This window comes from Hypanus sabinus, chromosome 1, assembly GCF_030144855.1.
Source record: "Hypanus sabinus isolate sHypSab1 chromosome 1, sHypSab1.hap1, whole genome shotgun sequence".
Classification (NCBI taxonomy): Eukaryota; Metazoa; Chordata; class Chondrichthyes; order Myliobatiformes; family Dasyatidae; genus Hypanus; species Hypanus sabinus.
The window spans coordinates 213,879,439-213,894,944 of NC_082706.1; the positions used below are offsets into that span (position 1 = coordinate 213,879,439).

The window sequence follows — 15,506 nt, forward strand, 5'->3', positions numbered from 1 at the left end:
GGAAAGATGTCAACAAAATAGAGAGAGCACAGAGACGATTTACTAGAATGTTACCTGGATTTCAGCACCTAAGTTAAAGGGAAAGATTGAACAAGTTAGGTCTTTATTCTCTGGAGCGTAGAAGGTTTAGGGGGGACTTGATAGAGGTATTTAAAATTATGAGGGGGATAGATAGAGTTGACATGGATAGGCTTTTTCCATTGAGAGTAGGGGAGATTCAAAACAAGAGTACATGAGTTGAGAGTTAGGGGGCAAAAGTTTAGGGGTAACATGAGGGGGAACTTCTTTACTCAGAGAGTGGTAGCTGTGTGAAATGATCTTCCAGTAGAAGTGTTAGAGGCAGGTTCAGTATTGTCATTTAAAGTAAAATTGGATAGGTATATGGACAGGAAAGTAATGGAGGGTTATGGGCTGAGTGCGGATCAGTGGGACCAGGTGAGAGCAAGCATTCGGCATGGACTAGAAGGGCCGAGATGGTCTGTTTCCGTGCTGTAGTTGTTATATGGTTATATAGCTGTTAGGGAGGGTTTAAAATAATTTGGCAAGGAAATGGGACCTGGAGTGATAGGGCTGTGGAAGGAGAAAAACAGCAATAAGTCAAAGGTAGCATGCAACAAAGAGGATAGAAAGGACAGACAGGAGATGAGGCATAATCACAGCCAGTGGGATGATTTACAACATAAAGTAACAAATACTGGACTGAAAGTGTTATATTTGAATGCATGCAGCGTAAGAAATAAAATGGACGGTCTTGAAATTCAGCTAAAGATTAGTAAGAACGATGTTTCGGCCATCTCTGAAACTTGGCGAAAGGATGGCTGCCATTGGGAGCTGAACGTCCAAGGTAAGACACACAATACAGGCCCTTCAGCCCGCAATCCTGTGCTGAACATATACTTACTTTAGCAATTACCTAGGGTTGCCCATAGCTCTCTGCGCTCCATGTACCCGCTCTTAAAAGACCCTATCATATCGGCCTCCACCACCATTGCCAGCAGCCCATTTCACACACTCACCACTCTCTGCAGAAAAAAAGACTTACCCCTAACTTCTCCTCTGTACCTACTTCCAAGCACCTTAAAACTGTGCCCTCTCATGTTAACCATTTTGGCCCTGGGGAAAAAAGCCTCTGACTATCCACATGATCAATGTCTCTCATTATCTTATGCACCTCTATCAGGTCACCTCTCCTCCTCCATTGCTCCAAGGAGAAAAGGCCAAGTTCACTCAACCTATTCTCATAAGGTATGCTCCCTGATCCAGACAACATTCTTGTTAATCTACCATGCACACTTTCTATGGTTTCCACATCTGAGGTGAACAAAACTGAGCACAGTACTCCAAATGAGGTCTGATCAGGGTCCTATATTGCTGCAACATTACCTCTTGGCTCTTGAATTTAATCCCATGGTTGATGAAGGCCAATGCACCGTATGCCTTCTTAACCAGAGTCAACCTGCACAGCAGCTCTGAGTGTCCTATGGACACTGACCCCATGATCCCTCTGATCCTCTGTACTACAAAGACTTTTACCATTAAATTCTATATTCTGCCATATGGTGTATCAGAAGGATGGGTTAGTATGCAGAGGGGCTGGTGTGGCCCTGTGTATAAGAAATAATATTAAATCATTAGAAAGGGATGACATAGGATCGGAAGGTGTAGAGTCTTTACGTGCAGAGAAATGGCAAGGGCAAAAGGACCCTAATGGCAGTTCAATACAGGCCTCCAAACAGCAGCCGGGATGTGAATTCCAAATACAGCAGGAGATAGAAAAGACGTGTCTGAAGGGAAATATGCTAATCATTGGAGATTTTAACATAAAAGTGGATTGGGAAAACTAGGCCAGTAGTGCACCTCAAGAGAGGGAATTTGCAGCTAAATTTGCCGATGATACAAAGATAGGTGCAGGAGCAGGTAGTGTTGAGAAAACAGAGCCTGCAGAGAGATAGTTTAGGGGAATGGGCAAAAAAGTGACAAATGAAATACGTTGCAAAGTGTAAGGTCATGCACTTTGGTGGAAGAAATAAACAAGCAGACTTATTTAGATGGGGAGAGATGGGCAGGGTTTCAGATTTCTTAATATTTGGGACCTCTTTGGGGGCAGGTGTGACCTGTACAAAAAGGATGGGTTGCACTTGAATCCCAGGGGGACCAATATCCTGGCGGGGAGGTTTGTTAAGGGAACTGCAGAGAGTTTAAACTAGAATTGTTGTGGGGTGGGAACCGAACTGAAGAGAATGGGGAAGAGGAGATTGGCTCACAAATAGAGAAAGCTTGTAGACAATGCGCAAGGGAGGATAGGCAGGTAACAGAGAAGGGACGCACTCGGATGAACGGCTTGAGATGTGTCTATTTTAACGCAAGGTGTATTGTGAACAAAGCAAATAAGATTAGAGCGTGGATCAGTTATTGGAGCTATGATGTGGTGGCCATTACAGAGATTTGGATGGCTCAGGGACAGGAATGGTTACTTCAAGTGCCGGGTATTAGATGTTTCAGGAAGGACAGGGAGGGAGGCAAAAGAGGTGGGGGAATGACACTGTTGATCAGAGATAGTGTCATGGCTGCAGAAAAGGTGGATGCCATGAAGGGATTCTCTACAGAGTCTCTATGGGTGCAGGTTAGGAACAGGAAGGGGTCAATAACTTTACTGGGTTTTTTTTTTAAACAGGCCGCCCAATAGTAAAAGAGATATTAAGGAGCAGATAGGGAAACAGATCCTGGAAAGGTGTAATAACCAGAGTTATCGTGAAGGGAGATTTTAATTTGCCAAATAGTGATTGGCATGCCCCTAGAGCAAGGGGTTTAGATGGGGTGGAATTTGTTATGAGAGTTCAGGAAAGTTTCTTGACACAATATGTAGATAAGTCTACAAGAGGAGAGACTGTACTTGATTTGGAATTGATAAATGAACCTGGTCAGGTGTCAGATCTCTCAGTGGGAGAGCATAATTCCTTTATAGTGATATAATTATATAGTGATATAATCTCCTTTACAATAGCATTAGACTTAGGAACAGACATGTTAGAAAAGCTTTTAATTGAAGTAAGGGGAATTATGAGGCTATCAGGCAGGAAATTAGAAGCTTAAATTGGAAAGAGATGTTCTCAGGGAAAAGTATGGAAGAAACGTGGCAAATGTTCAGGGGGTATTTGTGTGGAGTTCTGTACAGGTACGTTCCAATGAGACAGGAAAGTTATGGTAGGGTACAGGAACTGTGTACAAAGTCTACAATAAATCTAATCAAGAAGAAAAGCTTACAAAAGGTTCAGAGAGCTAGGTAATGTTAGAGATCAAGAAGATTATAATGCTAACAGGAAGGAGCTTAAGAAGGAAATTAGGAGAGCCAAAAAGGGGCCAAGAGAAGGCGTTGGCAGGCAGAATTAAGGAAAACCCCAAGGCGTTCTACAAGTACGTGAAGAGCAAGAGGTAAAACGTGAAAAAATAGGACCTATCAAGTGTGACAGTGGGAAAGTGTGTCTGGAAGTGGAGGAAATTGCACAGGTACTTAATGAGTACTGTACTTCAGTATTCATTATGGAAAAGGATCTTGTTGATTGTACTGATGACTTGCAGCAGACTGAAAAGCTTGAGCATGTTGATATTAAGAAAGAGGATGTGCTGGAGCTTTTGGAAAGCATCAAGTTGGATAAGTCACTGGCACCAGATGAGATGTACCCTAAGTAAGGCGAAGAAGGAGATTGCTGGGCCTCTGGCGAAAATCTTTGCATCACCAATGGGGATGGGAGAGGTTCTGCAGGATTGGAGGGTTCTGGATGTTGTTCCTTTATTCAAGAAAGAGAGTAGAGATAACCCAGGAAATTATAGACCAGTGAGTCTTACCTTAGTGGTTGGTAAGTTGAAGGAGAAGATCCTGAGAGGCAGGATTTATAAACATTTGGAGAGGTAGAATATGATTAGGAATAGTCAGCATGACTTTGTCAAGGGCAGGTCGTGCCTTACGAGCCTGATTGAATTTTTTGAGGATGTGACTAAACACATTGATGAAGGAAGATCAGTAGAGATAGTGTATATGGATTACCACAAGGCATTTGATAAGGTACCCCACGCAAGGCTTATTGAGAAAGTAAGGAGGCATGGGATCTAAGGTGACATTGCTATACAGATCCAGACCTGGTTTGCCCACAGAAAGCAAAGAGTGGTTGTAGACAGGTCATATTTTGCATGGAGGTCAGTGAGCAGTGGTGTGCCTCAGGAATCTGTTCTGGGACCCTTACTCTTTGTGATTTTTATAAATGACCTGGATGAGGAAGTGGAGGGATGCGTTAGTAAGTTTGCTAATGACACAAAGGTTGGAGGTGTTGTGGATAGTGTGGAGGGCTGTTAGAGGTTACAGCAGGTCAATGATAGGATGCAAAACTGAGCAGAGAAGTGGCAGACGGAGTTCAACCTAGTTAAGTGTGACGTTGTTCATTTTGGTAGGTCAAATATGATAGCAGTATAGAGTATTAATGGTAAAACTCTTGGCAGTGTGAAGGATCAGAGGGATCTTGAGGTCCGAGTCCATAGGACGCTCAAAGCAGCTGCACAGGTTGACTCTGTGGTTAAAAACGTGTACTGTGTATTGGCCTTCATCAATTGTGGAATTGAATTTAGAAGCCGAGAATTCATGTTGCAGCTATATGGGATGCTGGTCAGACCCCACTTGGCGTACTATGCTCAGTTCTAGTCACCTCTCTACAGGAAGGATGTGGAAGCCATAGAGAGTGTGCAGAGGAGATTTACAAGGATGTTGCCTGGATTTGGGAGCATGCCTTATAAAGAAATAGGTTGAGTGAACTCTGCCTTTTCTCCTTGGAGTGACAGAAGATGAGAGGTGACCTGATAGAGGTATATAAGATGATGAGAGGCATTGATCGTGTAGATAGTCAGGGCAGAAATGGTTGCCACAAGATGACATAGGTTTAAGGTGCTGGGGAGTAGGTACAGAGGAGATGTTAGGGGTAAATTTTTTTTTACTCAGAGAGTGGTGAGTGCGTGGAATAGGCTGCCGGCAATGGTGGTGGAGGCTGATACAATAGGGACATTTGGATAGGTACATGGATCTTAGAAAAATAGAGGGCTATGAGTAAATCTAGCAATTTCTAAGACAGGTTCAGCACAACTTTGTGGGCCAAAGGGCCTGTATTGTGCTGTTGTTTTCTATGTTAAACTGCAGAGATGCAAAGGGACTTGAGAGCTCATATGCAGGATACCCTAAAGGTTAACCTCCAGGTTGAGTCTTTGGCGAAGAAGGTAAATGCAATGTTGGCATTCATTTCTAGAGGTTATAGAATACAAGCACAGGGACATGCTGTTGAGGCTCTATACGGCACACGTGAGACGACACTTGGTGTATTGTGTGCAGTTTTAGCCTCCTTATTTTAGAAAGGATATACTGACTTTGGAGAGGGTTCAGAGATGATTTATAAGAATGAATGCAGGAATTAAAGGGTTACCATGTGAGGAACATCTGGCAGCTATTCTGTATTCCCTGGAGTTCAGGAGAATGCGGGGGGGGGGGGGGGGGGAATCTCTTAGAAACATTCAGAATGTTAAAAGGACTGAACAGATTAGATATGGCAAAGTTATTTCCCATGGTAGGGGAGTCTAGGACAAAAGGGCAAGATTCAGGGTTGAAGTATGTCCATTTAGAACAGAGATGCGGAGAAATTACTTTAGCTAGAGGGTGGTAAATCTGTGGAATTTCTTGCCACAAGATGCTGTGGAGGCCAAGTCATCAGGTGCATTAATGGCAAAGAAAGATAGGTTCTTGATTAGCCAGGGCATCAAATGCTATGGGGAGAAGGCAGGGGTATGGGGATGACTGGAAGAATTGGATCAGCCCATGATTGAGTGGCACAGCAGACTTGATGGGCCAAATGGCCTACTTCTGCTCCAATATCTTATGGTCTTGAATTTATTTTTTCCCTCTTCCTCCTCCAGCACAAAGGTTTTCATTACAATTTTGTGCTTTAGTTACTAAAAGCTCTGCAATATTTGGTTTGAAAGAATATATTTGAGAGCAACTTGTTATATTTGTAATTGAAGCCTGTAGGTAGCAAATTGGTACAATTTAAGAGAAAATAAATGATTATGGGCAAGCAAAAAGTCTCAATTTTGACAATGATGAGTTCAGACAAGGGAATTAAAGCTGAGTGGGTGAATCGTCTTCTGAAGGTGTCCCGTGGCAAGGAAGCATTCTCAGTGACTGTTCAAATTGATTTAGTTGCCTTACCTGGTATCTTGATATCTCTATGAACCAGTTATTTAAATAAAGCATTAAAGTTGATGGAAAACACTTGTACAAATATGTAGCTGTGGAAAAGCCCTACGGCTTAAATAAACATTATCTGTGGCCCTTCTCTAGTCAATATAATTTGATAGTGAAACCTACTAAATATTGAAAAGCCTAGATAGAGAGAATGTGAAGAGCATGTTTCCTGTAGTGGCACTCAGTGGGCCGAATGGCCTACTTCTGCTCCTGTATTTTAAGGTCTTAACATACAAAAAACTGAGGTGCAAAGAGACTTGGGATTCCTTGTGCAGGATTCCCTGAAGTTTAATCTACAGAGGAAGGCAAATCCAATATTAGCATTCCAGAAGACTACAATGTAAAACAATGTAAAATTGAGACTTTATAAAGCACTGGTGAGGCCTCACTTGGAACATGGTGAGCAGTTTTGGACAATGTACCTTAGAAAGGATGTGCTAAAACTGGAGAGGGCTCAAAGAAGGTTCACCAAAATGATGCCAGGATTAAATGGCTTATCATATGGCAACCATTTGATGGCTCTAGGCCCACATTCACTAGAATTCAGAAGAACAAGGGGTGACCTTGTTGAAGCCTATCAAATGGTGAAAGGCCTTGGTAGAGTGGATGTGGGGAGGATGTTTCCTGTGGCGCAAGAGTCAAAAACAAGAGGATACAGTCTCAGAATAGAAGGACATCCTTCTAGAATGAGGAATTTATGAGGAATTTAGAATGAGGAATTTCTTTAGCCAGAATGGTGTGAAATTCTTTGCCACGGGCAGTTGTGGAGGCTGGCTTTTAATTTCGCTCATTTCTTAAGGTCTAAATACACTAGATCGCCTGGAACCGCTTTATAAATGATAAATCTCAATTTGTATGATGATGTGACCAAACATTGTTTACATCAAACCATAATGATGAGGTTGACTAGTGGGGTACCGCAAGGCTCAGTGCTGGGACCCCAGTTGTTTACAATATATATTACTGACTTAGATGAGGAAATTAAATGAAGCATCTCCAAGTTTGCGGATGACACGAAGCTGGGCGCGGTGTCAGCTGTGACGAGGATGCCAAGAGGATGCAGGGTGACTTGGATAGGTTAGGTGAGTGGGCAAATTCATGGCAGATGCAATTTAATGTGGATAAATGTGAGGTTATCCACTTTGGCTGAAAGAACAGGAAAGCAGATTATTATCTGAATGGTGGCCGATTAGGAAAAGGGGAGGTGCAACGAGACCTGGGTGTCATTGTACACCAGTCATTGAAAGTGGGCATGCAGGTACAGCAGGTGGTGAAAAAGGCAAATGGTATGTTGGCCTTCATAGCAAGAGGATTTGAGAACAGGAGCAGGGAGGTTCTACTGCAGTTGTACAAGGCCTTGGTGAGACCACACCTGGAGTATTATGTTCAGTTTTCGTCCCCTAATCTGAGGAAAGACATTATTGCCATAGAGGGAGTACAAAGAAGGTTCACTAGATTGATTCCTGGGATGGCAGGACTTCCATATGAAGAAAGACTAGATCGACTAGGCTTATACTTGCTGGAATTTAGAAGATTGATGGGAGGATCTTATTGAAACATATAAAATTCTGAAGGAATTGAACAGGTTAGATGCAGGAAGATTGTTTCTGATGTTGGGGAAGTCCAGAACGAGGAGTCACAGTTTAAGGATAAAGAGGAAGCCTTTTAGGACCGAGATGAGGAAAAACTTCTTCACACAGAGAGTGGTGAATCTGTGGAATTGTCTGCCACAGGAAACAGTTGAGGCCGGTTCATTGGCTACATTTAAGAGGAAGTTAGATATGGCCCTTGTGGCTAAAGAGATCAGGGGGTATGGAGAGAAAGCAGGTACAGGGTTCTAAGTTGGATGATCAGCCATGATCATACTGAATGGCGGTGCAGGCTCGAGGGGCCGAATGGCCTACTCCTGCACCTATTTTCTATGTTTCTATGTTAGATTTTCAGCTTTCCAAATTAACAATGTTTCATCATTGAATTTTGATTGTAGTATTCTGCCTACTAGGTGTTAAATTAAGTGGCCTTTAGCTCCTCACCACCCATCTTCCTTTCTAAACAAGAAAATTACATTTGTTCTTCTTCAGACTCGATGCCTTCCCTAAATTTACTGAGTCCTGAAAATTTCCAACGAAGAACCACAATTTCCTACAATTCCTTTAAAAAGTTTGTGCACAAGCCAAGTGAGCCACCGTTAACACCGAGAGCATCTCTAATACTTTATCCAGGATGAATGTTTTCATCATCCAATGAACATAATGCAGCTGTTATCTTCACTGAAACAGTAGTACTGGAAGTGAATGAAAACCAAAACACATAAAAGATGTAACTGTATTTTTGGACTCCTGTGGAAAAAAAAGGTTTATTTTCAAACAACTACACACACAAAATGCTGGTGGAACACAGCAGGCCAGGCAGCATCTATAGGGAGAAGCGCTGTCGACATTTTGGGTTCCACCAGCATTTTGTGTGCGTTGTTGTTTGAATTTCCAGCATCTGATGATTTCCTCGTGTTTGAGGTTTATTTTCAATTTACTCACATCTCTGGAGTCTTCGACTTATTCTTCCCATTGAAGAATTCAGGCAAGGCACGGCGTTCAATCTCATGAATGCTGTAAAAGAGGGAATTCCCATTTTTACCTTGCCTTCCCACACAAATACATTTGATCTAATTACATTTTTAAATTTTTTTTAACCACTAACTTTTACTGCAACACCAAAAAATTACATTCAATACAACCAGCTGCCAATTATATTTTGACTGTTTAACTCAGCCACCGCACAACCTTCATCACCATCCCTTCACCCCTCATCCTCTTCCTCATCCCCGTCCCCCTTCTCCACCACTTCCCCCCCTCCACCCCTCTGCGAACCAACTGAATAGTAGAGCATACACAGAGAATTCCCATTTTAACAGATCTTTTAAGTTAGGTATCAAATTTGTCCACATTAAGATTGAGTTTGGTCATGCATCATTTGCTCTTGCTGATAATCCCAGGTAAGAAATATCCAAAACGCTCCAAAGCCCATGAGTACTTGAAATATCATGATGAGGTTTCCAACGCTGGACTACAATCTTCTTAGCTGCAGTCAGGCCTGCCAGCCAGGTTTTACGTGTTTTTTCCGTAAGGGAAAGGTGGGAGCCATCATTTAGAAGATGTACAGCGGGGTCCATCAGTAATTGTACTCCTGTTAGTTCTTTAAGAGTACTGATAACCTTCCCCAACAAACCAAAAACCCCTGGACATTCCCACACATGTATAAAAGAACCAACGGTCCCGTGGGAGCAAAGAGCAAAATGAGCAATAATAGGTCAGGAACCAGTCCCATTTGATGTCTAATTCTCAGTGTTAGATATGCTCTATGACAAAATTTCAAGTGTATATACCGATGATTCAGATTTTTTGAAGCACCAGCAGCATTATCCCAAATCGCATCCCAGTCTAAGTCTTGTCCCAATTCAGATATGTCCCTATAGAAACATAGAAAAAGAAAACCTACAGCACAATACAGGTCCTTCGGCCCACAAAGTTGTGCCAAATTACTAGGCTTACCCATAGTCCTCTATTTTTTTTAAGCTTCATGCACCTATCGAAAAGTTTCTTAAAAGCCCTATCATATCCGCCTCCACCACTGTTGCCGGCAGCCAATTCCACGTATTCACCACTCTGAGTAAAAAACATACCCCTGACATCTCCTCTGTACCTACCCCCCAGCACCTTAAACATGTATCCTCTTGTGGCAACCATTTCAGCCTTGGGAAAAAGCCTCTGACTATCCCAGGCTTTCATTCCTGATGTGGGCATATATTTCTGGAGTTTAATTTATCATAGATATATGACACTATCTGACTTGGAAGTCAAAAATCTGTCTTGGAGCACTCTGTATCCAACTTAAAATGGGATGGTCTTTTAAATCTGACCCCCAGGAAACCCCGTAGGCTTTACAAGCTGAACTTACTCTAAAGTAGAAAAGAGAGTGTTTATCAATATTATATTGAGATACCAATTCTTGAAAGCTAAGGATAGTACTTGCCCCATTAATATCTTGAAGAGTAGTAATACCTTTATCCTCCCAAGTTCTGTTAGTGAATGGTTCCCCTGCCAGATAGATGATTATTGTTCCATAATGGAGATGATTTGCACCATACACTTTTAAATTTTAAGAATTTTTCTGCTGCTTTGAACACTTGTAGCATTTGGGATAAAATTAGACCGTAATACAAATCACATTTTTTGGTAGGCATACCTATAAGGAAAAAGTCCTTCAACTTTTTGGTGCTATTAGCTCTTGTTCTATATTTTTCCCATAATGAAATGTTATCCTCCTCCATCCAATAGCTAAGACCTTTTAATATAAATGCCCAATGATACAGTTTAAAATTTCACAAGATCACAAGACGAAGGAGCAGAAGTAGGCCATTCAGCCCATCAAGTCTGCTCCAACACTGCACCATAAGCTAAACTATTCTCCAGTCTAGTTCCAATTTCTGGTTTTTTCCCCATATCCCTTGATACCCTGACTAATTAGATACCTGTCAATGTCCTCCTTAAAAACCCTCAATGATTGGGCCTCCACAGCTGTATGTGGCAACGAATTCCATAAATCCATGACCCTATGGCTGAAAAATTTTTTCCTCATCTCTGTTTTTAATGGGTACCCTCTAATTCTAAGACTGTGACATCTTGTCCTGGACTCACCCACCAAGGGAAACAGCCTTTCCACATCTACTCTGTCCAACCCTTTCAACATTCAAAATATTTCTATGAGATCCCCTCTCATTCTTCTATACTCTAATGAATACAATCCAAGAGCCGACAAACGCTCCTCATATGTTAGTCCCTGCATTCCAGGAATCATCCTTGTGAATCTTCTCTGAACTCTCTCCAACATCAGCACATCCTTTCTAAGATATGGGGCCCAAAACTGCACACAATATTCCAAATAGGGTCTCACCAGTGCCCCACAGAGCCTCATCAACACTTCCTTACTCTTGTACACTATTCCTCTTGAAATGAATGCCAACATAGCATTCGCTTTGCTTACTGCCAATCCAACCTGGTGGTTAACCTTTAGGGTATCCTGCACCAGAACCCCCAAGTCCCTTTGCACTTCTGATTTTTGAATTTTCTCCACTTCTAAATAATAATCTGCCCAATTGTTTCTTCTTTCAAAACGTACAACCGTACATTTCTCAACATTGTATCTCATCTGCCATTTCTTTGCCCACTCTCCTAGACTGACCAAATCTCTCTGCAACCTTTCCGTTTCTTCAATACTTCCTGCTCCTCCACCTATCTTGGTGTCATCCACAAACTTAGCCACAAAACCATTTAATCCATAACCTAAATCATCGATATACAGTGTAAAAAGAAGAGGCCCCAATACAGACTCCTGCAGAACACCACTAGTAACCGGCAACCAACCAGAATAGGATCCCTGTATTCCCACTCTTTGCTTTCTACCCATCAGCCAATGCTCCACCCATTCCAATATCCTTCCTGTAATTCCATGGGCCTTCGTCTTATTAAGCAGCCTCTTATGCGGCACCTTATCAAAAGCCTTTTGAAAATCCAAATACACAACATCCACAGCCTCTCCCTTGACAATCTTATTCGAGATTATCTCAAAAAATTCCAATAGAGGCAGGATCTTCTCTTCATGAAACCATGCTGTCTTCATGAGACAGGATCTTCCCTTCATGAAACCATGCTGACTTGGGCCTATTTTGTCATGCACCTCAAGATAATTCACAACCTCATCCTTGAGGATTGACTCCAATAATTTTCCAACTACCTATCTCAGACTAAAATTTGGACATGTCAATCCCCATCCGACTTTTTGAATTGTACAGCTGACCACTTTATATTAGGTTGTTTACCATTCCAAACATAGCATCGTAGTAAGGAGCCCAGTTTTTGTCAATATCCTGCTGGAGGCGCAAGTGGGATCATTGAGCTGATAAAATTAATGCGGGGTAAGATGTTCATTTTAATGACCGATATACGGGCTGGGACTGATGCTGGCAGGTGCATCCATCTATTAATATCTGCTTTTTTTTTTCAAAATTAAAGAGTAATTTGTTCTAAGCCACAGCTGATAGGGAAGTATTAACTTTAATACCCAAGTAGAGGATCTCATTTGTAACATTAATTGGGAGGGAGAGACTCCTTACTTTTATCTGTATTAATCAGCATCAGTGCCGATTTTGACAGATTAATATTATATCCTGAAAGAAATCCAAATTGCTCCAGAGATTGTTGAACATTTGCCATATAAACTAATTGATCATCCGCATAAAGTGATATCGAATGTGATGTTGTACCTATTGTAATGGGGAGATCTGAGGAGAGTTTCTAATTAAACGTGCAAGCGGTTCAATAGACATAGTAAAAATTAAAGGAGATAAAGGGTCCCCTTGTTGTGTCCTCCGTCCTATGTCAAATAACTGAGAAACCTCCTCCCACACATATCCAGGCTGAAGGATCAGTGTACAGTCTTTGAATCATATTGATAAATTTATCACCGAACTTAAATTCTTTTAGAACTCCTCAAAGATACGGCCATTCAAGGCGATCGAACACTTTTTCAGCATCTAGAAATAGCAGGCCACAGGCAGGCGGGATTTTGTGTTGCACTCAGTATTTGTAAGAGCTGGCGAATATTATCAGATGTGAGACATCCCCTGATGAAGTCCATCTGATCTGGGCTAATTATTTTCCCAACTACTGTCTCGAGTCTACTGGCTAAGACTTTGGAAAATATCTTGAGGTTGGCATTTATCAAGGAGATTGGATCCAATTACATTTATAAAGTGTAAAAGAGGTGAGAGTATATATGGAGAGTAGCCGTTGGTTGTAGTCAATCACAACAGAAGTGTTCCCGTGCAGCTGTGGCATAGACTCACTGGTCTATAACTTCCTGGGCTATCTCACTACCTTTCTTGAATAAGGGAACAATATCTGCAACCCTCCAATCCTCTGGAACCTCTCCCGTCCTCACTGATGATGCAAATATCATTGCCAGAGGATCAGAAATCTCCTCCCTTGCATCCCACAATAGCCTGGGGTATATCTCATCCGGCCCTGGTGACTCATCCAACTTGCTGCTTTCCAAAAGCTCCAGCACATCCTCTTTCTTAATGTTCTATACTCAAGCTTTCAATCTGCTGTAAATCATCCCTACAATCACCTAGATCCTTTTTTGCAGTGAATACTGAAGTATCATTAAGTAATGATAAGTCATTAACATTAAGTCATTAACTGAATACATTAAGTATCTATGCTCTCCCCTCTGGTTCCATATACACATTCCCACCGTCACACTTGATTGGTCCCATTCTCTTACATCTTATCCTATTGCACTTCACATACTTGTAGAATGCCTTGGGGTTTTCCTTAATCCAGCTCGCCAAGGCCTTCTCATGCCCCCTTCCAGCTCTCCTAATTTAATTCTCAAACTCCTTCCTGCTAGCCTTATAATCTTCTAGATCTCTTTCATTACCTAGTTTTTTTGAACCTTTCGTAAGCTTTTTTTCCTCTTCTTGACAAGATTTTCAACAGCTTTTGTACACCACAGTTCCTGTACCCTACCATCCTTTCTGTCTCATTGGAACATACCTATGCAGAATGCCACACAAATATCCCCTGAACATTTGCCACATTTCTGCCGTACATTTCCTTGAGAACATCTGTTCCCAATTTATGTTTCCAAGATCCTCCCTGATAGCCTCATATTTCCCCTTTCTCCACTTAAACGCTTTCCTAACTTGTCTGTTCCTATCCCTCTCCAATGCTATGGTAAAGGAGATAGAATTGTGAACACCATCTCCAAAATGTTCTCCCACAGAGTCCTGACACCTGACCAGGTTCATTACCCAATACCATATCAAGTACAGCTTCTCCTCTTTTAGGCTTATCTACATATTGCATCAGGAAACCTTCCTGAACACACCTAACAAACTCCACCCCATCTAAACTCCTTGCTCTAGGGAGATGCAAATCAACATTGGGGTAGTTAAAATCTCCCATCACAACAACCCTGACATTATGGACATCATTGAGTTGTGGCTGAAAGCAGGCCATAGTTGGGAGCTTATCATCAAAGGATATATTTTGTATCAAAAGGACAGGAAGGAAGGCATAAGCAATGAAACATAAAAATCTAGAACACATTACAGGACCTTCAACCTACAATGTACCAACCACGTAACCTACTCTGCTTAGAATTTCCCTACTGCACAGCCCTCAATATTTCTAAGCGCAATGTACCTAATCTAACCTCAGAAGTTGGGAAAGTTTTGAATCTATTATTCAGGATGAGGTTTCAGAGAACTTTGAGACTAATGATAATGTCGAAGTCAGCATGATTTTTGTCAAGGGAAATCTTGTCTGACAAATCTGTTAGAGTTGAGAAAGTAACAAGCAGGATAGACAAAGGATAAGCAGTGGATGTCATTTACTTGGATTTTCGGAAGTTACTTGTTAAGGACTGGGTAAGGCGTCACACATGAGACTGCTTAATAATATCTCATGGCATTAGAGGAAAGATACTGGCATGGATAGAGGAATAGCTGACAGACAGGAGGCAAGAAGTGGGAATAAAGGTTTTCACCTTTAGTCTCATATGAATACCAGCACACTTATCATTGTTTTCTCGTGCACCACTTTTGACACCATCTTCCCACAGCAGCTTAGGGGGAGTTAACTGGCAGCATGCTCCAGGCCACTACTCCTCTGGTAGATCTCCTTTAAACATTCCCCCACTCACTATGTATGCTGGATACGACTGAGGAAAAAGACTTTGACTATCTACCCCATCTTAAAAACATGTCAGCTTGCCCCTTGGTCCCTGACATTCCAGACAACACAATCCAATATTGTCCACTCTTTCCTCCTAGCTAATCTTCTAATCTGGACAACCACCTGATGAACCTCCCCAACATCTTCCACATCTTTTCTGTAATGCAACAATCAGAACTGCACAAAATACTCCAACTGCCCTAACCAAAGTTTTATTTATAGCAATTAAGGCTAAATGTTTTTGATATTTTACTTATTTTATACAGAGATATAAGCCCTTATTGACCAATGAGCCACCTCACCAGGCACTCCACCAGTTTTGATCCTAGCCAAATCATAGGACTATTTACAGTGACCAATTAACCTAATTGTTATATCTTTGGACCGTGGGAGGAAAGTAGAGCCCCTGAAGGAAATTCAAGTGCACACAGGAA

At 41.7% G+C, this 15,506-nt stretch overlaps 1 protein-coding gene across 4 annotated transcripts in view; it reads right to left on the reverse strand.

The window, feature by feature from the left end:
• smarcc1a (SWI/SNF related, matrix associated, actin dependent regulator of chromatin, subfamily c, member 1a) overlaps nt 1–15,506 on the reverse strand; it is a 282,864-nt gene that overhangs the window by 132,541 nt on the left and 134,817 nt on the right. For all 4 annotated transcript variants that reach the window (XM_059985324.1, XM_059985310.1, XM_059985330.1 and 1 more), the window contains exon 15: nt 8,812–8,883. In XM_059985324.1, the coding sequence (XP_059841307.1) occupies nt 8,812–8,883 (72 nt within the window). The remainder of the gene's footprint in view (nt 1–8,811; nt 8,884–15,506) is intronic.